Below are 26617 nucleotides of genomic sequence, written 5' to 3' on the forward strand. Positions count from 1 at the left end.
AACCTGTGTTTTAATGTGAAGAGGCAGGATTTGATATTTAAAGTGCTCTCTCCTCCTCCCTGGATTAGGTATGCAACTAAACACATGTGTCCTATGGCCTCACATGCAGTGTTGCTGAGAGAGAGAGAGAGAGAGAGAGAGAGAGAGAGAGAGAGAGAGAGAGAGAGAGAGAGAGAGAGAGAGAGAGAGAGAGAGAGAGAGAGGAGGGGGGTGATGAGAGCGGAGAGGGAGGAGTGGGCAGAAAGGATAGAAAGGTAGAGATGATAGAGAGAGAGAGAGAGAGAGAGAGAGAGAGGGAGGAGTGGGCAGAAAGGTGAGAGAGGGAGGGAGAGAAGGGAGGCCAGAGCGATAGGAGAGGGAGTGAGAGAGAGGGGGTGAGAGGGGGGGCAGAACGATAGAAGAGGGAGGGAGGGAGGTGAGGGTTGTGCTCCGTGGCCTTTGTGAAAGGTTATCCGTGCAGCCAGGGGGACCGGTGTGAATGGCAGGGGCTCTGCAGGGAGCACCGCTGCCCATTGTGGACCGGCCCCAGCAGCAGCAGCAGACACCCGGCCTTCTAAACAGTCCAGAGCAGGGCAGGGCGCATGGGGCTGAATATGAAACATTGTTCTGGTCTCTCCATTCCCGGCCTGTACAGAACAGAACACACACACACACAAACTAATACACACACGCGCGAGCACACATGCACGCACACAGTATACTAAGCAACAAGATCACATCAGCACAACAGGACATTGGCATTCAACTGCGGTGGCTGGATACATTTAAAGTGGCCTCTTTCTCACAGTTGTGTGACCAGGTCAACATTTCCCTTGGCATTTAAACCACAGCTAGAGAGAGAGAGAGAGAGAGAGAGAGAGAGAGAGAGAGAGAGAGAGAGAGAGAGAGAGAGAGAGAGAGAGAGAGAGAGAGAGAGAGAGAGAGAGAGAGAGAGAGAGAGAGAGAGAGAGAGAGAGAGAGAGAGAGAGAGAGAGAGAGAGAGAGAGAGAGAGAGAGAGAGAGAGAGAGAGAGAGAGAGAGAGAGAGAGAGAGAGAGAGAGAGAGAGAGAGAGAGAGAGAGAGAGAGAGAGAGAGAGAGAGAGAGAGAGAGAGAGAGAGAGAGAGAGAAAACATGGTCTGACATTTTGCATGGGCCTTTCAATGTTTATTCTATAGATTAGCTGTCATGGAAGATTGATGGGGCTACCACACGTGTGTAGACTGTGTGAGTGTGTGTGTGTGCATGCATGCTTGTTTGTGTGTGTGTGTGCTGTGTGCTTGACTGATGTGTGATAACCTGTGATTGACAGCTGTCAAGTGGTTAATCCCCAGAGTGAGAGCCACAGGGAAAGGTATCGCTAGACAGACAGACTGACACACAGACAAACCAACAGACAGACAAACCAACAGACAGACAAACCAACAGACAGACAAACCAACTGACAGACAAACCAACAGACAGACAAACCAACTGACAGACACACAGACAAACCAACAGACAGACACTCAGACAAACCAACAGACAGACAGAGAGACACACAGACAAACCAACTGACAGACACACAGACAAACCAACTGACAGACAGACAGACAGACAAACCAACAGACGGACCAGACAAACCGACAGACAGACAGACCAGACAAACAGACAGACAGACGGACAGACCGTATTAGCCATTGTAACAAAGGGTTAAAGTAAAGGCACACAGTCCTCACACCACTCAGTGTCATATAATTACCCACAACCCCCTGGGGCACTCACTGTATCAGAGAGGAGCATGTCTAGCAGGCTCCCGCTGGCAGCCTCCTCCCTCCTCTCTCCTCTCTCCCACCTCCCTCCCCCCTCCTTCCTCATCCTCCCGTCCACTTGTTTTTCGGCTGATTACCTCTCCCTCTCTTGAACTCTCTCTTTTTTTCCTCAACTAATTCCTCCTCCTCCTTCCATCATCCCCCGCGGGCCGCTGTTTTGGAAAGTTGGTGCTTACAGCCAATTATGATGATTTGTAATCCTGTTTTGTTTTGTTGTCAGCGTGCGTTCGGAATGAGAGCGGTGGCAGAGGGGGCCTGTTGCTTCTCATAAGCGTGCTTTTCTATACAACACAGCGTTTCCTCCCTCCCTTCCACGAGACAAAGAAGTCTATAATACGGAAGACTCGAGCTGGACTAATTCAAACACGAGAGTCGGGACCTGATTTGACTTTAACATGATGAGGACAAATACCATTCCTCATAAACAACACCATGCATACCATGCATGTAGCAGAGGTGGTTTGGAATCAGGCCCTCATGGTGAAGTAGCCCTGAGATAGCCTTGCCTGAGAGATGGAAACGATCGGACCTTGAGGATGTCCTCTTGGCCTAACGGTAGACGCTTGTGTCATCCATGTGGGAGATCCAGGCCTGAATCCCTTTAAACAGTCTCAATGAGACCAGAAAGGTGACGTCGATCAAATGTTGTTAAGCATCAATACACCCATAATCACTGCGAGGAGCTTAAAGCAATGATGTAATATAATCTTCTGCCTGTGAGCCCTCCAGTGTAGCTGTTGAGCTTATTGAGCTAATTTACGTTATCGGAGACGCATGCCTTTGAGATATGCATCTCCTCTCTGTTGACACACCCACACACACAGGCACACACACACATGCACACACACACATGCACACACACACACACACACATACACACACACACTCAACACTACTACGATGAAGATCCAGATTCTCCTACTCATCCTGTCTCATGTCGGAAAACACTAATGCATCATCATATACAATATTATTATGGAAATAGATCCTACTGTACAAAACTGTACAACTCCTCCTCCGGCTGGCTTGATCTGGGTCAGGCTTGAGAATGTTAAATCTTACCTACTGTATTACTGTATAAGTTCTATTGATCTGTCTTTATTTTGTATTTTCATCTATTTTATTTTTGCGTATTATTAAATTGCCACTTTATTTTGTTGTTGTTGTTGTTTTGTGGTCTGAGTTGCTGTAACACCTGAATGTCCCCTCAGGGATCAATAAAGTATCTATCTATCTATCTATCTATCTATCTATCTATACACACCACTGCATTCATCAGAAAATAGCAAAACGGACCGCTAAGCTGTAGTCATAACTTACATAACTCAAAGGGAAAGTCTCATCTGCATCTGTGCTTCAGCCTCCACTGTCTGTCTGTCTGTCTGTCTATGTGTCTGTGTCTGTCTGTCTGTCTGTCTGTCTGTCTGTCCTTCTGTCTGTCTACGTGTCTGTGTCTATGTGTCAGTCTGTCTGTCTGTCCTTCTGTCTGTCTGTCTATCTGTCTGTCTGTCTGTCTGTCCATCTGTCTGGCTGTCTGTCTGTGTGACCGTGTGTGTCTGTCTGTGTGACCGTGTGTCTGTCTATCTGCGGCTATGTGTCTTGTACGTGTGTCTGTGTCCTTGGCTGTCGATCTGTCTGTGTGACTGTGTGTGGCTGTCTGTCTGTCTGTCTGTCCTCTATACAACAAAAGCTTCTGGATCTGTAATCTGAAGTTATGGCTGGTTCCAACGAGGCGTGCACATCGCCCACACGCACCACCACAGAGCGGCTGTACAGAGAGGCTTTACATAAAGGCATCTCTCTGAGTAAATGGAACTACTTGAAGCGTCTGCGTTTGATTCAGGGGGGCTCAAAGGGCTGTTGCAGTTTGATTTTGATTACATGGCCCCAGGTTGTAATTTTGTGATGCACTGTAATGCTTTATTTTTTTGCTCGACAATGCTTAAGTGTCCTCAGAGGCTTAGAAAGATGTTATTGCTTTTGATTTCTGCTGCTCGAACGACAGTTTCTCTCTGATAGGATAGATCAGTGGCAGATGCACATCGCAGCTGCTCGCAACCTACGCTGATTATTGTCACGTCTCATTTCCATGTTGAGTCTGTGAAAGAGAGCGAGAGTCTCCTTGGAGACACACACACACACACGTATACACACACACACACAGACACAGATTGCCTCGTTTTTATCATTTATCAATTTCCTTTATGGTGTTCCCTTTTCCTCCTAGTGTGAAATCGGGCCAAGTTGGACCGCTTCTGAGACACCCTGGTGCATCCAAAAAGGCACACACACACACACACACGTATACACGCACACTCACACAAACACCTCTCATTGTGAAATCAGGCCAAGTTGAAACCCTTTTGAGGATCCCCGTTGCCTCCAAACAGGAACACGGGACTCACACTCACAACACACACACAAACTAACCCATACACACACACACAAATAAACACACATACACACACACACACATACACCCCCAAGGCCAATTTCCTGTCATGTTATGTGTTCGCGTGGTGATACTTTTGAGCAGCACAGTTTATTCTGCAGTGTCTAGTCTCTGGTCTGAGTGACGGGGTTCTGAAGGCTCTGTGGGTTCGAGCACGGTGCTCTAACCGCTCCACTAGGATGAGGCAGCCACATATGGCGCTTTTCCATTATCGGCCCGGATCGCTTCGGGTCGGGTCGCTTCGGCCCGCTTTTGAACAGTTCTGGTTTTCCACTATACACAACAGACCAGGAACTAGTAGGAGGAGTAGGAGATAGTAGGCGGAGTTACGCGTCATAAAAGCGCGCCATGGTGGTGACGTATATTTTCACGAGACACAACACAGCCACAACAACAGCGACATGGAGGAACTTGAAGCTATCGTATACTTTTTCCTCGGCATGTGGTATATTACTAACCGTGATTTTTTTGGAGAGAAAGAGAAAGAGAGAGAGGAAGCTATGTACACATAATAAAGTCATGTTTTTTGAACCCTTAAAATCACTGCCTTCACTTGTCTGCTTTATGAACTGTAGAACTCCATCGTAAAGTTTGCAGACGACACCACCGTGGTGGGATGCATCTCGGGGGGGGACGAGGCGGCGTACAGGGATGAGGTAGAGCAACTGAGCAAGCTGTGCAAGGTTAACAACCTGCTGCTGAACAAGTCAAAGACCCAGGAAATCATCGTAGACTTCAGGAGGAAAAAGTCCAAGATCCAGCCCCTGCTCATCGACGGAGAGAGCGTGGAGAGAGTCTCAACCCTCCGATTCCTGGGGGTGCACATGCAGGATTACCTGACCTGGAAGGACAACACAAAAGCCACCATCAAGAAGGCACAACAGCGGCTATACATCCTGAGAGTCCTCAGGAAGGAACACAGCAAGCAGGAGATACTGGTGACCTTCTACCGCGGCGCAGTGGAGAGCATCCTCACCTACGGCATCTGCAACTGGTTCTCCAGCTGCACAACCGCGGAGAGAAATGCGCTACAGAGAGTCGTGAGAACAGCCCAGAAGATCACCGGCGCCCCCCTCCCCTCTCTGGAAGAGCTGTACAACACACGCTGTCTCAGGAAGGCCTCCAAGATCTCCAGGGACCCAACCCACCCTGGGTACGAACACTTTACCCGGCTGCCCTCGAAAAGGCGGTTCAGGACCATGGCCGCAAGGACAAACAGACTGAAGAACAGCTTCTACCACAGGGCCGTCCAGGCCCTGAACACAGCAAAGACCTAGGTTCTGGGCCCTGGACAGTCTGGACGGATTGATGGCAGCTGCTGGACTGAAAAAATCAGGTGTAGTGCTGAGGCACAAATATGTACATTTCAAGCCTGCAAACTGCGACACTTTAAATAAATGTGCAATAACACTATGTGCAATATGACAACCCTAGTCGTCTATCTGTACAGTATAGTATACTGTAGTGGATAGTGTACATAGCCTTTATTTATGTAAACCAGCTCCTTCCCTTCTTGTGTTTTTTTTAAAGTGTTTTTTTTAAAGTTTTTTTTCTTTCCTAACACCAGGGGAGCCACCCCTCCTAAATGTCGTTGTTTGGTACCTGTACTGTAGCAATGACAATAAAGACCATTCATTCATTCATTCATCATTGTGTGCCGTGTTATTCACGGACAAACACGGTGCCCTTTGCGGGTTAATAACTTCGGTTTACCGTGGGTTAGGATAACAATTCAAACGTGTCCGGATAGAGGAGAGGACAGGGAATCCAAAAGTATTTGAATGGTGTCGATCCTACACTCCTATCACGGTCGACAGCGCGGAGCGAATTCCCTGGTAAAACTTTTCTCTGCCCCCGCTGTCAACAGGAGTTTCATCCAGCAGCAAGCGGTGCTTTGTGGGTTAAAAACTTTGGATTACCGTGGGTTAGGATAACAATTCAAATGTGTCCGGATAGAGGAGAGGACAGGGAATCCAAAACCAGTTGAATGGTGTCGATCCTACACTCCTATCACGGTCGACAGCGCGGAGCGAATTCCCTGGTAAAACTTTTATCTGCCCCCGCTGTCAACAGGAGTTTCATCCAGCAGCAAGCGGTGCTTTGCGGGTTAATAACTTTGGTTTACCGTGGGTTAGGATAACAATTCAAACGTGTCCGGATAGGGGAGAGGACAGGGAATCCAAAACCATTTGAATGGTGTCGATCCTACACTCCTATCACGGTCGACAGCGCGGAGCGAATTCCCTGGTAAAACTTTTCTCTGCCCCCGCTGTCAACAGGAGTTTAAACCAGCAGGCGCGGTGCTGCGAGCAGCAGCGGGTGAACTCCCGGTTCATTGAGTTTACGGTTAAAAGCATAACTTCTCGGGGTGTCAGCGCGGTGGTTAAGGGCTCAAAATGACCGTATACCGATGGTGAAGTTAGCAAAGGAGTATTGTGTTTCTACCACATTCACATGTTATTCACGGTGTTATTCACGGGCAAAGACGGTGCATAATAGCGATTTTTGTGTTATGCTTGTTGTAAATAAAAGTTATATGATGCATTGAAATGACATTAAACTAAGATAATACGATGGTCAGCATAATTTTTCTAATCTTTATTAATAAGCTATTACAGAAACTGTAGTGACATTTTCCAAGAGCGAATGTGGTATTTCAAGATGGCGGTTAGCGAAGAAATCTATGAACATGGGATGACGATTTCCATTGACCAATCAACGGTGTGCAGCGTCACACGTCACACGCAGCCTGGCAAAAAGGTTCCGGGTCTAAATTTGGTTCCTGGTTAAGAAGGGTAGCTAAAGAAGCGACCCGAACCGAGCCGAGGCGACCCGGGCCGACAAATGGAAAAGCGCCAAAGAAGCAGGCCAGCCCGGGTCGACCCGGGCTGGCACGATACTGGAAAAGGGGCTATAGACTGACTGTACTGCATGTCTTCAGTTTGGGTCACTCTGGATAAAAGAGTGTGTGTGTTAAATGACCGTATCATTATTCTGTTAGTCCTCAGTCTCTCCGGCTGGACCAGTGGGTCGCTCTCTCTCTTCTTCTCTGGTGCGTCAAGGTCAAGTGTAGGCCTTTGGCACAACTAAGGGAAGTGTGTATTATGTGTATGTGTGTGTGTGTGTGTGTGTTTGCGAGTGTGAGAATAAAAACTGGCTGTCCCTGGAGTGCCGTGAACTTCATCTTAGCACTCAACCAATGGATGAAGTGGATTTACCAGTGCGCTCCTCTGCATGTCCGATCCCCAAATCCTGTGCAGGGATACGCGGACGACGTGCAGGTGTCATCACGACAGGAGGATGTCATCACCAACATGCTGGCACGCACTGATGAGTTCCTCCAATGGTCAGGGCTTGAGGTGAAGCAAGCCAAGTGTGCCGTACTCCATGAGCGCCGCAGTGGAGCGCCCACCTTTCTTGTAATGGGCCAACCCATCAGGGTGTATTCCCGCAATGAGACCTACCCATACCTTGGCCACAGGTTTAACATCGCTGGCGAGTGGGGCGAGCAGGTCGAGGAGCTCACTACAGAGTTTCTCCATCGTCTCCACCTGATTGACTTGTCCCCCCTCCCCATCCTCATGAAGCTCCAGGCTGTGAGAGAGGTGGCTCTGGCTAAAATCCAACACCTCTTCGCCAATGTGCACATCCCTCTCAAGGCACTGAGAGAGATGACGAACAGAACTGTCCAGCTGGTCAGAAAGTGGGTGGGCCTCAACACACACTCCACACGGGGCATGATCTTTCTCCCATGTGGAGAGGGAGGGCTGGGAGTCCCCAATGTCGAGTGGACCTACATAGCCACCAGGCTAGCCCACCTGCTCCACATGCTTAACAATGACGATGCCACCGTTAGAGAAATGGCCAGGGCCTCTCTCCTACTGGATCTACGCAGAAGGAAGATCCCCCTGGCCAGCGCACACCAGAACGACTTCCTCGGCTTCAGGAGGAAAGACTCTGGGAAACTGGATTCCCAGGCCAAGGGCTTCGGGGTCTGGTCTGACTGGCCGGATCTCAATGACCTCTGCAACCAGACTGGAGTTCAGCTAAGATGGACAGAACTTAACACACAGACTGAAGTCCCTGTCTCTGACAGGTGATCACAGACCCCTGTGTGATTGTGAAGGCCGACATCACAACACCGCAGGAAGAGACTGTCGGACTGCACAGAGACTCTGCAAGGAGGGTTCTGCTCAGCCTGAAGCAGTCTGAGATCAGGCAGCACTGGTGTGGACTCAGACTACAGGGAAAGCTAGCTTGTTTGGAGTTCGCTGACCACTCAGTCTCACACTCAGTGTTTAAGAACGCCGCTGTTGGTGAGGATGTTTTGAAATTCACCATCAAAGCAAGACTGCAGGTATTACCGACCAAGTACAATCTGTCCACCTGGTATCCCCACACTCACAGTCCATTCTGTTTAAACCATCAGGATTCACAACATCTAGAATCCATTGCACACATAACAAATGGATGTAATGCATACAAACACCTGTACATAGCTCGTCATGACCGTATTGTGGACATTGTGTCTGATACAGTACAAAACATCTTACCATCTAGCGCAGCTATGTACAAGCATGCCAGAGTGTTACCAGAGTGGTTTGGTTTTACCAATGACGTTTTTGCCACCATCCCAAATACACCTGATGTTGTCTTTGTTGACACCAGCCACAAGGAGGTGCTGATTGTAGAAGTAGGCTGCCCCTTTGACCTGTACATGGACCAGACTTTCCAGGACAAGTATATCAAATACCAACCACTACTTAGTACGATAACCAGCTTTGGGTACAAATGTAAATTCAGCATACTTGTATTTGGAAGTCTGGGCCATGTATATAAATGCACCATGAGGGGTCTGAGAATTGCTGCAATGTCTAAAAGAAAGGCCAAACAGGTTGCCAAATTTTGCTCTGTCTCAGATATTATTGGCAGCTTGGCCGTGTGGAGAAGGAGGTGTTATGTGTACCCTTGAGTGTTCAGTGCTGCTTAGCCCCGAAATATTTGATTCCCTGTTTGTGTAATATAATTTGTGGAACCAAATAAAGTATTCAAATGTGTCCGTGTGTGTGTGTGTGTGCGGACGGGCAGTGGGTTGGGTGTGTGTGTGTGTGTGTATGCGTGTGTGCGGACGGGTGGGTTGTGTATGTGTGTGTGTGTGTGTGTGTGTGTATGAGGCAGCATTGCAGAGCTAAGTGAAGTGTGAGCGAGGCTCCAGGCCTCCAGCTGTGAGATCCACTGGTGTTCCAGAGAGATGAGGAGGAGCCCCGGGCACTTCACTCAAGCCCAGCTGTGTGTGTGTGTGTGTGTGTGTGTGTGTGTGTGTGTGTCTGTATGGTAGGACGGTAGTAAAAGTCCAGGTACTGTAGTCCAGTGTGTTGTTCATTCATCACCACGACGACGGAGCTTCTGCAGTTTTGTGACTCATTGATCCGCTATCTAATCTATTAGGAGCCTCCCGGGGGCTGTCTCTGTGTCTCCCTGCCCTGTGTGAGTGTGTGTGTGTGGGTGCGTGTGTGTGTCTGTGTGTGTGGACTTGGGTGTGTGTGTGGGTGCGTGTGTCTGAGTGTGTGTGTTTGTGTGGGTGCATGTGTGTGTGTGTGTGTTTGTGTCTGTGTGTGTGTGTGTGTCTCTCCCTGCCCTCAGACACACACGTTGTCTCCATGGTGACTCAGAGTGATTGTTTCACCTTGGACAGGATCCCTCACTCCTGTTTATCCTTGTTTTGTTCTTTTTCTGCCCAGATCCATATATTTCAAGGCTTTGGAGAGCAGTGTGTGTGTGTGTGTGTGTGTGTGTGTGTATTGATTTATGGCAGTAAGTGGGTGGTGCGTGTGTGTGTGTGTGTGTGTGTGTGTGTGTGTGCATTGATTTATCGCAGTAAGTGGGTGGTGCGTGTCTGTGTGTGTGTGTGTGTGTTTGTCTTAAAGTGTGTCTGATGTGTGTATCTGCATGTCTCTGTGTGTGTGTGTGTGTGTGTGTGTGTGTGTGAGGGAGGGGGTATGGAGGGCTATTCTTAGCCTTGGTGGGAGCGTTGGCGTTACTCAGAGGATGATGTTGTGTTGTCACAGCAGAGCTGACCCTCAGGGTCTCACCAGGCGTCTTACTCATATTAGCTCTGCCCTTCTGCTTACCAGGGGTCATGTCACTGTGTGTGTGTGTGTGTGTGTGTGTGTATGTGTGTGCGTGCGTGCGTACTTGTGTGTGTGTGTGTGCGTGCGTGCGCACGTGTGGGTGGATGGTTGTTAGTGTGTGTGCGTGCGTGCATCCGTTGTGAGTGTGAGTGTGTGCGTGCGTGCAAGTCTGATTGGTATGTGTGTGGGCTGTCAAATCGTCCGTATCGGGTTTCACTGTTTACTCCAATTGATTTTTACACCTGTGTTTGTTTATCAGGGAGAGGAAGGAAGTGTGTCTCTCTGGTTGTTATTTGTTCTCTGAGCAACATGTCTGCCAAGCCCCTACCTGTTGTGTGTGTGTGTGTGTGTGTGTGTGTGTGTGTGTGTGTGTGTGTGTGTGTGTGTGCGTATATGTGTGTGTGCGTGTCTGTGTGTGTTTGTGTTTGTGTGTGCGTGCGTGCGTGTGTGTGTGGGCTGGATGTGTAAGCCTCCCCTCCAACACCTGCAGGCATAGATCACACTGGCATATATATTCATGGCAGCTCCGGAGGGTGTCAGCGCTGCTTAGAGGCAGCTGTGATCTCTATCACACCGCCAGTACAGCAGACCAGACCCACACTTACCAACTAGCAGCTCTGGCTGAAGACACAGGCAGGATGTCACAGGCTTCTGTTAAGCACCAAACATCTCAAACATACACACCAAACAGACCTCTAAAACAACTAACCAAATGAATTATTAATTATTAATCTCCCAAGTAGTACCTCTACATGTGTATAATGTACCCACTGTCAAAGACTATCTCACAGTACTAGGCCTGTCTCTATCCTGCTACACACCGTCTGGCGGAACATAGATTTATCCAGGCACCTTAGAGACTGATGATGAAAGCTGCAGTATCACTCAATCAGTCTCATAGAAGTTTAATATACCAGTTCAACTGAGGAGTGAAGCTGATACACCCAGTGAAGTACTACTATGTTCTCTGCACTGCTACAAGTTCAGGCTTTGATGCAGTTCTTTAAACCCAAAAAATAAATATATATATATCTTCATCCCCTAATTCAATATATATATATAGTATATATGTTACGTTCTCCTATTTAGCTGTTAAAGAGACACACACAAACACACAGACACAGACAACCAGGCTACTCATAGCCGTCACAATTTATATATATCAATTGAATGGGAAAGTGTGTCCAGACCTTTGGCTGTTATATATCTAGTATTGGGGGATGAAGCAGAGACTCTTCTCACCTCAGACTGATGTCCAGACAGATGATTGATTTGTGATGAATCTGTGTGGAGCTCATTTTCTTTTGTTCTCTGCGGGGCTGCCTGGACTCCTTCTTAGACGTTCTAGAAGTTCTAGGGAGGTCGGGAGAGTGTGTTTGTGTGTGTGTGTGTGTGTGTGTGTGTGTGCTTGCGTGTGCGTGTGCGTGTGTGCGTGTGTGTGTGTGTGTGTGTGTGCTTGCGTGAATCCATTCTTCCTCTACCAGCTTTAAGCATTATACATACTGCATCTCCCTGTGCTGTATGAAGAGATGTCTGTGTTGTGTGTGTGTCTGTGTGTGTGTGTGTGTGTGCCCACGTTGCATGTGTGTGTGCCCACGGCGCGTGTATGTGCGTGCGTGTAGAGCAGCAGCAGTGGTGGTGTATTTATAGATGAGTCAGGGGCTGCTGTGAAACAGGCTGTTCTCACTGCTCTTGTGATCTGGTCATATGACTAGAGCAGGAGCTAGCTGTGGTGCAGCAGACTGGCTTCATCTTCCTGTTTGTCCCGTCCCAGGCTGGGCTTTCTTGGGCTGGCCTGGGCTGAGCAGGGCTGGGCTGGGCTGGGCTAGGCTGTCTTGGGCTGGACTGAGCTGGGCTGGGCTGAGCTGAGCTGAGCTGAGCTGGGCTGGGCTGAGCTGGGCTGGGCTGGGCTGGGCTGGGCTGGGTTGAGCTGAGCTGGGCTGGGCTGGGCTGAGCTGAGCTGGGCTGGGCTGGGCTGGGCTGGGCTGGGTTGAGCTGAGCTGGGCTGGGCTGGGCTGAGCTGAGCTGGGCTGAGCTGAGCTGAGCTGAGCTGGGCTGAGCTGGACTGGACTGAGCTGGGCTGGACTGAGCTGGACTGAGCTGGACTGAGCTGGGCTGGACTGAGCTGGACTGGGCTGAGCTGAGCTGAGCTGAGCTGAGCTGGGCTGTGCTGGGCTGGGCTGGGCTGAGCTGGGCTGAGCTGGGCTGAGCTGAGCTGGACTGGGCTGGATAGCTGCCCCTCAAACTACCCTAGGGACTGGACAGGAGAGTGGGAGGGCTTCTGTAAATCAGAGTCTACTGTACGTACCGCTATAGACAGTATATTTATCTAACACAGACAGGAGCAGACTGACAGACAGGCTGTCATGTTGAAGTTCAGCACCACCCACTGCTCAAGGTCTGTACTCTCTCTCTCTCTCTCTCTCTCTCTCTCTCTCTCTCTCTCTCTCTCTCTCTCTCTCTCTCTCTCTCTCTCTGACGTTTACGACTATCCTATAGGCAATGGATTTCATTTATGTTGTTATTTTTTCAAATGGCTTTGTATCCAGGTGGGGGGGTGGTGTATTCACTATGTTGTCATCCTATGGGGATTGATAGCCAGGAGAAAGCTTTTTAAAGTTTTATTTCTTTCTTTCAGTAGTTGACGATGCCCTCGCTGTCTTCCTGTTTTGCATGCTGGCTGGTTTGCGTTGTAACCAGGACAAGGGTGTTTCGACTGTTGTGTGAAGTCCTCACTCACTGTACTGTCTGTTTGAGTTCTGTACTTAGGTAATCTGTTATTTCAATTCAGTTGAATTTGACAATGACTTCCTTAATCCCAGAGGGGCAATTGGAAGGGCTTAGTCAGGGCAGGCAACAGTAATGCATGCGCAGTATCCCTTAATCTGAACAGTAATACAAGTGGTGTATGGACAACGTAGGGGGCTAGTTCACATGATGTGTGACAAAATGACCAACCGGACACGGTTGGATATCGCCATATCGTGGGTGTGCTTGTGTGAGTGCCTGTGTGTGCGTGCGTGTGTGTGCGTGCGTGCGTGCGTTTGTGCAGTGTATTAATGGTATCTCTCTCTCTCTCTCTCTCTCTCTCTCTCTCTCTCTCTCTCTCTCTCTCTCTCTCTCTCTCTCTCTCTCTCTCGCTGTCTCTCTCTGTCTCTCTCTCTCTCTCTCTCCAGTCACAATGAGCGGAAGGTGACCTGTAAGCACCCCGTCTCTGGTGTCCCCTCGCAAGACAACTGCATCTTTGTCGTCAATGAACAGTAAGTGTCTACATGCCAACATCACCCCTCTACACACCATACTTCACACAGCTCCCTCCTGTATGTATCTGTTGTGGAGGACAAAACCATGTTCAAAAGGCAGGCTTGAATCTCGAATCTTGAATCTTGAATTGAAACAGTTCATATGAGGGTCACACACACACGCACGCACACACACAGACACACACACACACACACACGCACACACACACAGCCCCTTTGTCAACCGACTACTCCAGGGCACCCCACGCCGAAATAATGAATCATAAGTCCACTTACATCTTGCTTACATTACGTTTAATGTATTCATAGTTGAACATATGGACGACTCACCAATGGCATACATTATATTCTATTCATAATGATACAGCTTCCATGCCAGTGTGTATTGACTGAGGTTCCTCCAGAGTGCTGTTGTGGAATAGAGAGCGTTATTATCCTCCAGCAACAGGCTGTGGAAAGTCTCATGATGAGTGGAGAGGGTGGGTTGACCCAGGGTTCACCCACTTCATAGGATGCAACTCCCTCCTCCCCTTCTATGGACCTATTATGTGTGTGTGTGTGTGTGTGTGTGTGTGTGTGTGTGTGTGTGTGTGTGTGTGTGTGTGTGTGTGTTTGTGTGTGTGTGTGTGTGTGTGTGTGTGTGTGTGTGTGTGTGTGTGTCTGTGTGTGTGTGTGTGTGTGTGTGTGTGTGTGTTCATCCGACATGAGGATCATTCTGATGGGAGGCAGCACTACTCGACTCACCTCTCCTGCCAAGTGCCTCTCTCTGCATTTACAATCAGACAAACAGATCCTAAACAACTGTGGTAGTGGGGGGAGGACAGGGGGAGGATAGGGGGCGGACAGGAGAGGAGAGGAGAGGGGGAGGACATGAGAGGAGAGGAGAGGGTGGTCTGCGTCCTGGTGTGCATCTCTGAATGAATGCCTCAACATGGAGGAGGGGAGGAGAGAGGAGAGGGGAAGGAGATGATGAGGGGGAGGAGGAGGAGGAGAAGAGGGTGGTCTGTATCTGGGTGTGAATGTCTGCAGCTAAGGGCTCCTGTCAAACCTGTCCAGATTGCTTTGGCGTGAACCGACAACAGCAGAAGCACACTCTCTCTCCCACCCTCCTTCCCTCCCTCTCCCATACCTCCTTCCCTCTCTCTCCCACCCTCCTTCCCTCCCTCTCCCACCCTCCTTCCCTCCCATACCTCCTTCCCTCTCTCTCTCCCACCCTCCTTCCCTCTCTCTCCCACCCTCCTTCCCTCCCTCTTCCATCCCTCCTTCCCTCTCTCTCCCACCCTCCTTCCATCCCTCTCCCATACCTCCTTCCCTCTCTCTCCCACCCTCCTTCCCTCTCTCTCCCACCCTCCTTCCCTCTCTCTCCCACCTTCCCTCTCCCTCCCTCTCTCCTATCCTCTCTCTCCCTCGCTCATTTCCTCCCTCTCCCTCTGCAAGCTTCCATCAGTAATGCAATATCCACCGCCTCCCCCTCAACCCACCCCTCCCCTGCCTCCCCCTCAACCCACCCCTCCCCTGCCCCCCCCCACCCCCGGCCCTCCCTACCCCCCGCCTCTGTCCTCTGCCTCAACCGTCCGTGTTACGTTTCTCTAAAGGTCCTGTATGTATACAATAGTGTCGGGTCCAGGTGCGGTGTAGGTAAACAATGAGACGGAGATATAGTAAAATAAAGACTCTCTTTACTGAGACGTATAGTTCGCAGGTACAAACATAAACTTTCAGACGGAACAACAAAAAGGGGAGCAGTAGGGCTCAGCACGTATGCAATAGTAACTAAGGAACTGAGGTCAATAATAAAGTACATGGAAACTAAAGTTTGAGCAAAGGGCTCCAAAGGAGGTACAAGGTTTCAAACAAACAAACAAAGTCAAGGCTCAATCACGTTCCGAGTAACGGATACGTGAAGTGGTAATACGTACACAGGATACTGAAGCATTCCAAACGGGGTAACACAAGTGATCGACTGACAAGGGAACAGGGAAAAGGGACACACCTAAATAGCCACATACAAACATACAACAGGTGACAGGTATTAGCAATTAGTTCCAATAAAGTCCAGCCACCAGTAGGTGGTGTCGGAGAGTCGGAGACTCCCCTGGTGACACGTCCGCCTCTCCCAGTCCTACTGACTGACTAACAGTCCTGCTGCTAAACTTCAGTGCTGCTGTGAGGTCAGAAGACGGAGATGGCCGATGCTGAAGGGAAACAAGAGAGAGTGTTTAAAACGCGGCGGTCATTTTCCTCCTAGGTAAAAAAACGAAAAATGAGGCTATTACATGGTCCACCTGGAATTAACTCACGGCTCAATTTAAATCTAGTTTTTGTGCGAGTCTGGAAGAGTGGGTGTTATGGAGCTTTAACTCCTCCCCGCCAAAGTCTGCTTCTGATTCAGGCTGTACCGTGAGTGACAACCCCCCTCTTACTCTCTCCTCTTCCTCTCTACCATCCCAATTATCGCTCCCCCGCCACACTGTTCCTATTAACACGGCACCACGGTGTGTGTGTGTGTGGGTGTGGGTGTGTGTGCGTGTGTGTGTTTGCACAGATGTGCACAGTTAATGTAGTCTGTGTGTGGTTTGTATTTTTAAATGTCCCTGTGTTAACCAGAGCTGAGGTGTGAAAGTCACACACAGCAGATGTGTGTCTGTCTGTCTGTCTGTGTGTGTGTGTGTGTGCGTGTGTGTGTGTGTGTGTGTGTGTGCGTGCGTGCGCGTGTGCGTGTCACATTGTCACAGCACAGTGTGTGTGCGTGTGCATGTGTGTGTGCGTGTCACATTGTCACAGCACAGTGTGTGTGCGTGTGTCTATGTGGGCGGTGAGTGTCACCTCAATCCACAGTCATGTCCCCTAATGTGAAAAAGCAAAGTATGAAAAGAATTTTGACGACAAAATGAAGGTTAACATTTTTTTGTCGTGACTGTCATCCATAAAGAAGTTCTCTTCATGTCCTTCAGTGGCGTGAATACTTGAAACAACACCATCTCATTTCTCCTAACTGTCAAAATCGTGACTTCACCTCCTGATTAGACTTCTAGCACATTCTTGAGTGACGAGCAGAATCTCTTTTTTAATTGGCTATTCTTGTCAGTCATCTCTATCTGATCACCACATTAAAGCTACACTCTGGGATATGACGTTGACGGAGAAAAGAGAGTTTCAAAACGGAGGTGATCAAGACACAGGGGGAGTAGATAGACGATTCGCTTACTTAGACAGATGTATTTGTTTTACGTCGCTTTGGATAAAGGCATCTGCTAAATGCCAAACCTGTAAATGAAACGTGGCAATGATCAAGAAACAATCGATCAACTCCGTCACGAGACGATCGACTCCATCACCAGTGTGTCCAATGTCTTTGGTACAAGTTCCTGTGACGACCTGGCATGACTTCATTCCTCATTCCCAGAGTCTGCCTTCAAACACTGCTCCTGAGTGGAGTGGAAGGGCAGAAGAACCCTGTTCAGAGACTTGCTGTATGAAACTCTGGACGGTAACCTTGAAGTTCAAATATTGACCGTGAGTATCGACGCCGACGCTTGAAAGTAGAGGAATGCAACCTTCATGTCAAGAAGTGTGAACAGCTACAAAGAAACAAGAAAAAACACTTTGAACAAAAGAGAACTCTCTTCTTCTCTTTTCAATTTGTTGTGTTATTCTATGAGGTAAAGGGGAGGTGTATCGGCTGCTTTTACCAAAAGTAAAATGTGTGTACCGCAGAGCATTGATTGGCGAAAGATAACTTAAGACTGAGGTTCTGTGGAATGCTGACCCTAACAACATCAAACAACCAAACACCAGCCCGTTCACTCCGCTCCTCCACCTCTGCTGGCCGACTGGCCCCACCACCTCTACGCTGACGAGACAGTCGCGCTGCCCGGTCACGTCTCTTCTCTATACTGGCTCCCTGCTAGTGGAACAAGCTTCCCACTGCGGTCAGAACTGCAGAATCACTCACTTAGTCACTTAATGGATTTGTTGTAAGTCGCTTTGGAATAAGGCATCTGCTAAATGGCAAAAATGTAAATGTAAAACAAAAGAAAAAGCTCCTTCTTCTGCCAGAGTCACTGTCGTGGAGCAGCGCAGTGCGCTTAGTCAGCAGAAATACGGTCCTATTCTCTCAACATAAACACTGCCCTCGTTTATGCATTCTCCAATCAAACCCCTGGAGATGTTGTCCCCAAATGAACTCTGGGTTGATTGACAAGTGCAAGGAAAAGAGAGGGAGCTCGTTAGAATATGACTCTGTCAGGCTCATTAAGCCATCCGCTGCCACCGCCATTTCTATTCTTGTCATTTTTATTTTCTTCCTCTTCTTACTATCCTCCTCTTACTATCCTCCTCTTAATGTATTTTTTAATGCTGTATGTAAAGCACTTTGAATTGCCTCTGTGGTATGAAATGTGCCATACAAATAAACTTGCCTTGCCTTAGCAACAGTTGCACTTCCTGGGCTTCATAGCAAACACAATATAAAACATGACATACAGCCTACAGGAACCTAAAAATACCTGTACTGCATCCTGCACACACCCACACATACACACACACACACACACACATACACACACTCTCTTTCTCTCTCTTTCTCTCTCTCTCTGCAGACATGAGTTCTATAGAGGCCCTAATATGGAGTAATGGCGCCTCCCTCTCCTCATAACTAAGTTAACCATGCCGCTAGTCCACGCTACCAATTTCACACTCAATCTCTCTCCCTCCCTCACACCCACGCTACTTCTCGCCTTATCTCTCTTCACCTCTCTTCTTCTCTTCCTCTCTGTTTTTGCCATTCTATTTCTCTCTCTCTCCCTCTTTCTCTCTCCCCTCTCCCTCCCTTTCTCTGTCTCTCTCTCTCTCTTTCCCCCTCTCTCTCTCTCTCTCCTCTCTCCCCCTCTCTCTCTCTATCTCTCTCCCCCTCTCACAATAGGATTTGTGTTCCCTGTCCACACAGACTCACTAATAAGAGAAACACAGTGATAAAAACCCTGCTCTAACCTGCTTACTCCTGGGGTGAAACAACCCTGCTCCACCTCCAAGCTCCATAAACGCCACGTACTCTCTACAACGAAAACGGGAGAATTGCGAGCATAATATCCAGACAAAAGTTTAGCTTTTTTTTTCTAATAAAGTTCTTCTTTTTTTTCTTTTTCTTCTCAGCTCATTAGATCATAATAATATTCTCTCTCATTGGTTCCATCTTTGCTAACAGCCGGTTTGATGTATTTCTTCTTCTGGCTCTTTAATGAGTTGTTAATGGGGTTTCTGTTCTGCTCTCTGCATAACGTATTTGGTGGAACTCCTCTCCCCAACCCACCCGCCTCTCCCCTCTCCCCGCCTCCCCTCTCCCCCCGCCGCCTCCTCTTCCCTCTCCCCCCCTCCTCTTCCCTCTCCCCTCCTCCCCTCTCCCCCTGCCGCCTCCTCTCCCCCCCTCCACTCCGCCCCCTCTCCCCTCTCTCCTCCTTCACAGAAATAAGTGCATTCATTTACCGGGAACACTTTGTTTACCATTGTTCACCCTCCTCCCTCATGGTACCAACTGATGTTCTCTGATGTTCTTGCCCCGGGAGAGAGGAATGACTCCACTGCAATCAGTCGTCTTCTCTGTGTTCATTATTCGATATCAAAGTGCTGTAACTCACTGCATGCTCAGAGTAGGTGGCCAGGGTTTGGATTCAACTGACTGTGTCAAGAGAGGCATGGTGGACTCTCTTCTCTCTCTCTCTCTCTCTCTCTCTCTCTCTCTCTCTCTCTCTCTCTCTCTCTCTCTCTCTCTCTCTCTCTCTCTCTCTCTCTCTCTCTCTCTCTCTCTCTCTCTCTCCTATCTCTCTCTTTCTTTCTTTCTCTCTATCTCTCTCTCTCTCTCTCTCTCTCTCTCTCTCTCTCTCTCTCTCTCTCTCTCTCTCTCTCTCTCTCTCTCTCTCTCTCTCTCTTTGCAGTGAGCAGCAGGGGATACCGCATCTCTTCAGCTGCCACAATTTCAAACAAAGTCCACAAATGGGTCCTTACCTCATTTCCTGGTGATTGAATGAGCTGTACAGTTCTACCGCTGTGAATGGAAAGCACTCACGTGCAGCAAATCACATACACTATATAATATCGCACAGTTAGTAATTTGATACAGTACACGCTGTTGATGAATTATAGGGCGGGATACCTGCGTATGGCCATGACAACCCCACTGGTGGATACGCAAATACGGCAGAAACTGCAATCACATTTTTCTTCCTTGTTGGTTATTCAGTGGAAACCATATCTGAGTTTATAGATACCCATAGCAGATTAAACAATAACCTTTCCTTCTTCTTTTTCTTTTTTATATTTCTTTACATTATCTTCAAAATGTTTAATGGATATGATTTATTTATAATTTGTGTCATCTACTATTTATTATGCTTAGATAAAACATACTTGTTTGATTTGACCTCCACCCCCCCCCCCCCCCCCCTTTCTGTTTCTAGCTTGAATTGTGGGAAGCGTGTCCCCCCTGTCACAGAGACAGAGACTGACAGGTAATATAAACCCAGCCTGTTGCGAGGATGGATGCTTCGCTTTACCTGCTATTAAAGCCTCATCAGTCTGCTGGGACCCCAGTCCATTCATCTCTCTGCTAGTTCTGCCTCTCTGTCTCATCAATTCTCACTTCTCTCAACGCTAACCAAGTGCGTGTGTCTGTGTGCGTGTGTGTGCGTGTCTGTGCGTGTGTGTGAGTGTGTGCGTGCGTGTGTGTGTGCGTGTCTGAGCGTGCGTGTGAGTGTGTGCGCGTGTGCGTGCGAGCGTGTGTTGAATTGCCACCGGTCCCTCGCTATGCATCGCTAATGCAGAGATGTGCTTTCAGATGTATGTGTGCCGTCTGATTTTGTCTGAAGCATATTTCATATCACGAAGATGAAGCTTCTATCACTGAACAATCTCGTGTGTGCGCCGAGCACAAACGTGTGCAGACATTTTGTCTCAGGCCTACTCCAGACTTAGCTGAACACACTCTCAAGCGCACACACACAGAAAGATAACAAATGACACTCTGTATCGGGCATGTTTGTGTAGAGGTCACACACACACTAGTCTTCTGGAAGTTACTCCCTCCTGAGTGATACGATTGTGATTGAAACGGGGGGGGGGCGTTACAGGGAGAGAGAGATTGAGAGGATGAGATAATGCATGAGACATAGAGAGGCAAGAGAAAAGGCGGATAGAGAGAAATAGGAAAGAAAAAAGATTGAACGGGGACAGATAAGAGAGTGAGAGACTGAGAAGGAGAGAGAGAGAGAGAGAGAGAGAGAGACAGCTATATGATGTTAAGCTCTATAGATGTTGTCACCAGATCCGACTGGAGCTCACACTCACGCGGAAGTCAATTGCCCTGAAATTCCCCAGCGCCGACGCACGCCAAAACGGCCCGGTTTCAGGACACCCATCCACCCACTCCTCTCTACCCTCCTTGATCTGCGTTTCCAGGGCCTGGATGTCATCTCTCGTCATTCACACGGATCATGGCTGTCTGAGATCATGGGCTAATTCACGAACTCGTCATATTCTTCTCGTGAATGCTTGAATTCATCCCGTGACTGGGAAGTGTATCACAGCAGGACTCATCGTGGCTCACAGCGGCATGCTTTGCCACGCTGTTCTTGCTCCAGGCGTGGGGTTGTGTAAAGGCATCGAAAGCCACCATCGTCGGGCCTTAATCCTGATGGGCTGTGAGAACAATTACCCACTCTGACGAAAGATCGACTGTCTTTTAATGTACCGCGATGGTTTATTCTCAGTAAAAGGAGTTTTTTCCTGACTCTTTTTGTGTGTGTGTGCTTGTGTGTGTGTGTGTGTGTGTGTGTGTGTGTTTTTGTGTGTGTGTGTGTGTACGTGTGCGTGTGCGCTTGCGTGTGCATGTGGGACAGCAGTCATCCCTATGGGGGTCCTGTATCTCTGGTCATTGACCCAAGCCTTCTCTGTAGGGGTCCAACGCCCATCCTCCCCTGCTGCGTCCTAACCCTCTATCATCGTATCCTCTCTCCCTGCTTTCCTTCTCCAAAACGCATTGGAGGAGAACATCCGAGGTGCCCCTTCGATATTCCTCCTCCAATGTGGTTGGAGAAGGAAGAGAGGGTGTGAGGAAGAGAGGAAAAGACTATCGGGACGCTATCGGGATAATAGCTGTCAGTCAGAGCACTCACATGATGACGTCATATCCTGTCCAACGAGTCGTGGTGGTGTCCCTTTAGCATGCTGCTGTAGTCACATGGACTTTGACCTTCGCTGACATGGGACCTGGTTACATGTGAGTGGAGGAGAGGAGAGGAGAGGAAGGGATGAGTCAGGAGAGGGTTGGGAGGAGAGGAGAAGGAAGGGGCGTGGGGGGTGGGGGGAAGATGGTAGGAGAAGGGAGAGGTGCTGCTGTCAGATTGAGGATCAGCCATGTGCACAAGTACAAGGTGTGTGTGTCCCTGGGAGGTGACCTAAAACCCTGCCTTGTTATCAGACCCAGAGAGATCGTTTTCTACCCCACACTCCCTCTCTCTTTTCATCTCTTCCCCCTCTCCCTCTGCTCTCGCCTCGCTGTAGATACTGTCAGCCCCCCCCAGACATCAGCGTGCGCACACACACACACACACACACACACACCCAACACACATACACGCACACCCAACACACACACACTGGAATGTAGGACACCACTCCACCCCCAAGGCGATACATTAGAATAGTACCACTCATCAACTCTGAGGATATAGTAAGATTTATCGTCACGCGTAGCTTACATTTTACACTGCCATCATTAAAAACGATAAAGCGCTCACTGCCTGTAGTTTTAGCCACAGACCTTGAACTCCCCTGCATTCTCCTATTGTCCTCGGTCGTAAACATAAGAGGCGGTTCAATTTGTCAGCCAACGTTGGCAGGCCATTTAAAGTAGCACCGACGCGCAGGAATATATCAGCACTGACAAGGGGAGCAATTGCTTTGATTCGCGGGGCCTGCCTCTCTTCTCCTCTGCTTCTTTCTTTCTTTCTTTCTTTCTTTCTTTCTTTCGTTCTCTCTTTCTTTCTTTATTTCTCTCTCTCTCTCCTGCTCTCTCTCTCTCTCTCTCTCTGTCTCTCTCTCCTGTTCTCTCTCTCTCTCTCTCACTCTCCTGTTCTCTCACTCTCCTGTTCTCTCTCTCTCCTGTTCTCTCTCTCTCTCTCCCTCTCCTTCCTACTCTCTCTCTCTCTCTCTCCCCCTTTCTGTTCAGGGTAGTAGACACTGCTGAGAAGGCTCATTAGGAGTGGAGTTTAAACTGGATAAGAATAAGGCTCAGTGAGCCGATAGATACACAGACACAGACCTCAGAGATTAGCAACTCCTCTCTCATTCGCCAAGCAATCAATCAGCACACACACACAAACACACACACACGCACCCAGACCCACCACCCTGCCTCTTACTCACCAATTGATCCTGCAGATTAAAGACAAAGCCTCTTATTTGTGTGGTCTTCATTTTTCTTTTCTTTTTTTTTCATTCGTCCTCCTACCTCTCTCTCTCGCTTCTCTCTCTCCCTCTCTCTTCCTCCCTCCCTCTTCCCCCCCCCCTCTTCCCCCCCCCCCCCCCCCCCTCTTTCTCTCTGTCTCCCTCCAGGCCGGCTACCAAGACACCAGAGAACACAGAGAAGAAGGAGCGTCCTACCAGCACCATGAGCGAGGCGTCCAACTACACCGGGGGGTCCGACTACAGCACCTACCCTGGGAGCAGCCCCGCCACCCGGGTGAGTCTCCACCCTGCTGTCGCCCCTCTCCATCCTCCCCCCTTTGACTCCCCCTCTCCATCCTCCCCTCTTTGACTCCCCCTCTCCTCGTCTCCCCTTTAACTCCCCCTCTCCATCCTCCCCCCTTTGACTCCCCCTCTCCATCCCCCCCTTTGACTCCCCCTCTCCATCCTCCCCCCTTTGACTCCCCCTCTCCTCGTCTCCCCTTTAACTCCCCCTCTCCATCCTCCCCCCTTTGACTCCCCCTCTCCATCCTCCCCCCTTTGACTCCCCCTCTCCTCGTCTCCCCTTTAACTCCCCCTCTCCATCCTCCCCCCTTTGACTCCCCCTCTCCATCCTCCCCCCTTTGACTCCCCCTCTCCTCGTCTCCCCTTTAACTCCCCCTCTCCATCCTCCCCCCTTTGACTCCCCCTCTCCATCCTCCCCCCTTTGACTCCCCCTCTCCTCGTCTCCCCTTTAACTCCCCCTCTCCATCCTCCCCCCTTTGACTCCCCCTCTCCATCCTCCCCCCTTTGACTCCCCCTCTCCTCATCTCCCCTTTAACTCCCCCTCTCCATCCTCCCCCCTTTGACTCCCCCTCTCCATCCTCCCCCCTTTGACTCCCCCTCTCCTCATCTCCCCTTTGACTCCCCCTCTCCAACCTCCCACCTTTGACTCCCCCTGAGAAATGTATGCAGTCCCTGCAATGTAAGTCACTTTGGATAAAAGCGTCAGCTAAATGGTCATATATTATATTATATATAATAATTATAATTATCCAACCCCCAGAGTTTCCAAGTCAGAATAAATGAGTGTCATCAGCATTAGGCCTGCACGACTGAGCATTGGAAGTAAACTTTGACCCCGCCCCCCCTTCATAACTCCCATTAGCTATGGTGATGGATAACTCTCATGGGCGTGGGGGCTGGGGGAGGTGAGGTGGAGGTCCTGGTGCTGGTCCACCTCCAGCTAAGTCCTCAGATCTGTTATCAGATCAGGGTTGGAGAACTGTCCTGGGTCTGTCCTGGGTCACCATTCCTCACCCCTCGCTCTGCCACGTTAGAGCAGTGTAGCGGAAGTCTCCTCAGCCCAGACAAACACAGCTAAGAGACGGAGCCTAGAGTAGAGAAATCTGCCCGACTATCTCCAGCTGGAATATAACACTGTGTGTGTGTGTGTGTGTGTAAGTAAGTAAGTAAGTAAATTTTATTTATAAAGCACCTTTCGAAACGAAGTTACAAAGTGCTGTACAGTGGACATCACATAAAAACAATCAGGTAAAAACAAGTTCACATAGGGCACATAAGGGCATAAGAGCAATAAAACAACAAGAGATAAAACAAAACAATGACCTATAGAAGTGGGTCAGGTGAAAATATCATAGAATAAAGTGCAAACAAAACAGGTGTGTTTTTAACAAGTTCTTAAAACAATTAACAGATCGAGCATTCTTTATCGACACTGGGAGGGCGTTCCACAGTGTGGGAGCCACTACTACAAAAGCTCGGTCACCCTTGGTTCTGAGGTTGGTCGAGGGTATGACCAGGAGGCCCTTGTCCGAGGACCTGAGAGATCTCACATTGGGCTTTGCCTGTAATAATTCCGAGATATAGAGAGGGGCCAGCCCGTGTAATGCCTTAAGTTATTAAAAGGATTTTAAAATCAATTCTGGATTTAACGGGTAGCCAGTGAAGAGCGGCCAAAACCGGGGTTATATGAGCTCTGCGATGTGTGTGTTAGTGAGAATTCTGGCAGCTGTGTTTTGTACTAATTGTAGTCGGTTAATAGAAGAGCGGCTGAGGATAGAGTAGAGTCCGTTACAGTAGTCTAGACGTGAGGAGATAAATGCGTGCATAATTTTTTCGAGGTCTTGAGAAGTAAGGATTGGTTTGATTTTGATTGTGAATGAATGGTCTTTATTGTCATTGCTATAGTACAGGTACCAAACAACGAAATTTAGGAGGGGTGGCTCCCCTGGTGTTAGGAAAGAAAAAAAAAGAAAAGAAAAAAAAAACACAAGAAGGGAAGGAGCTGGTTTACATAAATAAAGGCTATGTACACTATCCACTATACTATACTGTACAGATAGACGACTAGGGTTGTCATATTGCACATAGTGTTATTGCACATTCATTTAAAGTGTCGCAGTTTGCAGGCTTGAAATGTACATATTTGTGCCTCAGCACTACACCTGATTTTTTCAGTCCAGCAGCTGCCATCAATCCGTCCAGACTGTCCAGGGCCCAGAACCTAGGTCTTTGCTGTGTTCAGGGCCTGGATGGCCCTGGGGTAGAAGCTGTTCTTCAGTCTGTTTGTCCTTGCGGCCATGGTCCTGTACCGCCTTTTCGAGGGCAGCCGGGTAAAGTGTTCGTACCCAGGGTGGGTTGGGTCTCTGGAGATCTTGGAGGCCTTCCTGAGACAGCGTGTGTTGTACAGCTCTTCCAGAGAGGGGAGGGGGGCGCCGGTGATCTTCTGGGCTGTTCTCACGACTCTCTGTAGCGCATTTCTCTCCGCGGTTGTGCAGCTGGAGAACCAGTTGCAGATGCCGTAGGTGAGGATGCTCTCCACTGCGCCGCGGTAGAAGGTCACCAGTATCTCCTGCTTGCTGTGTTCCTTCCTGAGGACTCTCAGGATGTAGAGCCGCTGTTGTGCCTTCTTGATGGTGGCTGTTGTGTTGTCCTTCCAGGACAGGTCATCCTGCATGTGCACCCCCAGGAATCGGAGGGTTGAGACTCTCTCCACGCTCTCTCCGTCGATGAGCAGGGGCTGGATCTCAGACTTTTTCCTCCTGAAGTCCACGATGATTTCCTGGGTCTTTGACTTGTTCAGCAGCAGGTTGTTAACCTTGCACAGCTTGCTCAGTTGCTCTACCTCATCCCTGTACGCCGCCTCGTCCCCCCCCCGAGATGCAGCCCACCACGGTGGTGTCATCTGCAAACTTTACGATAGAGTTGCTGGGGTGGACGGGGGTGAAGTCGTAGGTGTAGAGGTTGTAGAGGATGGGGCTTAGCACGCAGCCCTGGGGGGACCCAGTGCTGAGTCTGAGGGCTGTGGAGGTGTGGGGGCCCACCCGCACCCTCTGGGGGTGGTCGGTCAGGAAGTCCTTGATCCATGCACATATAGAGTGTGATAGACCCAGGTCTAGTAGTTTGGTCACTAGCCTGTCTGGAAGGATGGTGTTGAAGGCGGAGCTGAAGTCCACAAAGAGCAGTCTCGCGTAGCTGTTTCCCCTCTCCAGGTGGGATAGAGTGGCGTGGAGAGTCGTCGC

General features: G+C 49.2%; 1 protein-coding gene across 1 annotated transcript in view; it reads left to right on the forward strand.

The window, feature by feature from the left end:
* Positions 1–26617, forward strand: part of plekha5 (pleckstrin homology domain containing, family A member 5) — a gene marked incomplete at its 5' end in the record, with an annotated part of 171218 nt that overhangs the window by 104952 nt on the left and 39649 nt on the right. Inside the window, 2 exons of the mRNA XM_080538302.1 lie at positions 13548–13631; positions 23244–23370. Coding sequence (XP_080394428.1) covers positions 13548–13631; positions 23244–23370 — 211 coding nt within the window. The remainder of the gene's footprint in view (positions 1–13547; positions 13632–23243; positions 23371–26617) is intronic.

The sequence above is a fragment of the Nansenia antarctica genome, assembly GCF_963989245.1.
Source record: "Nansenia antarctica genome assembly, chromosome: 8".
NCBI lineage: Eukaryota > Metazoa > Chordata > Actinopteri > Argentiniformes > Microstomatidae > Nansenia > Nansenia antarctica.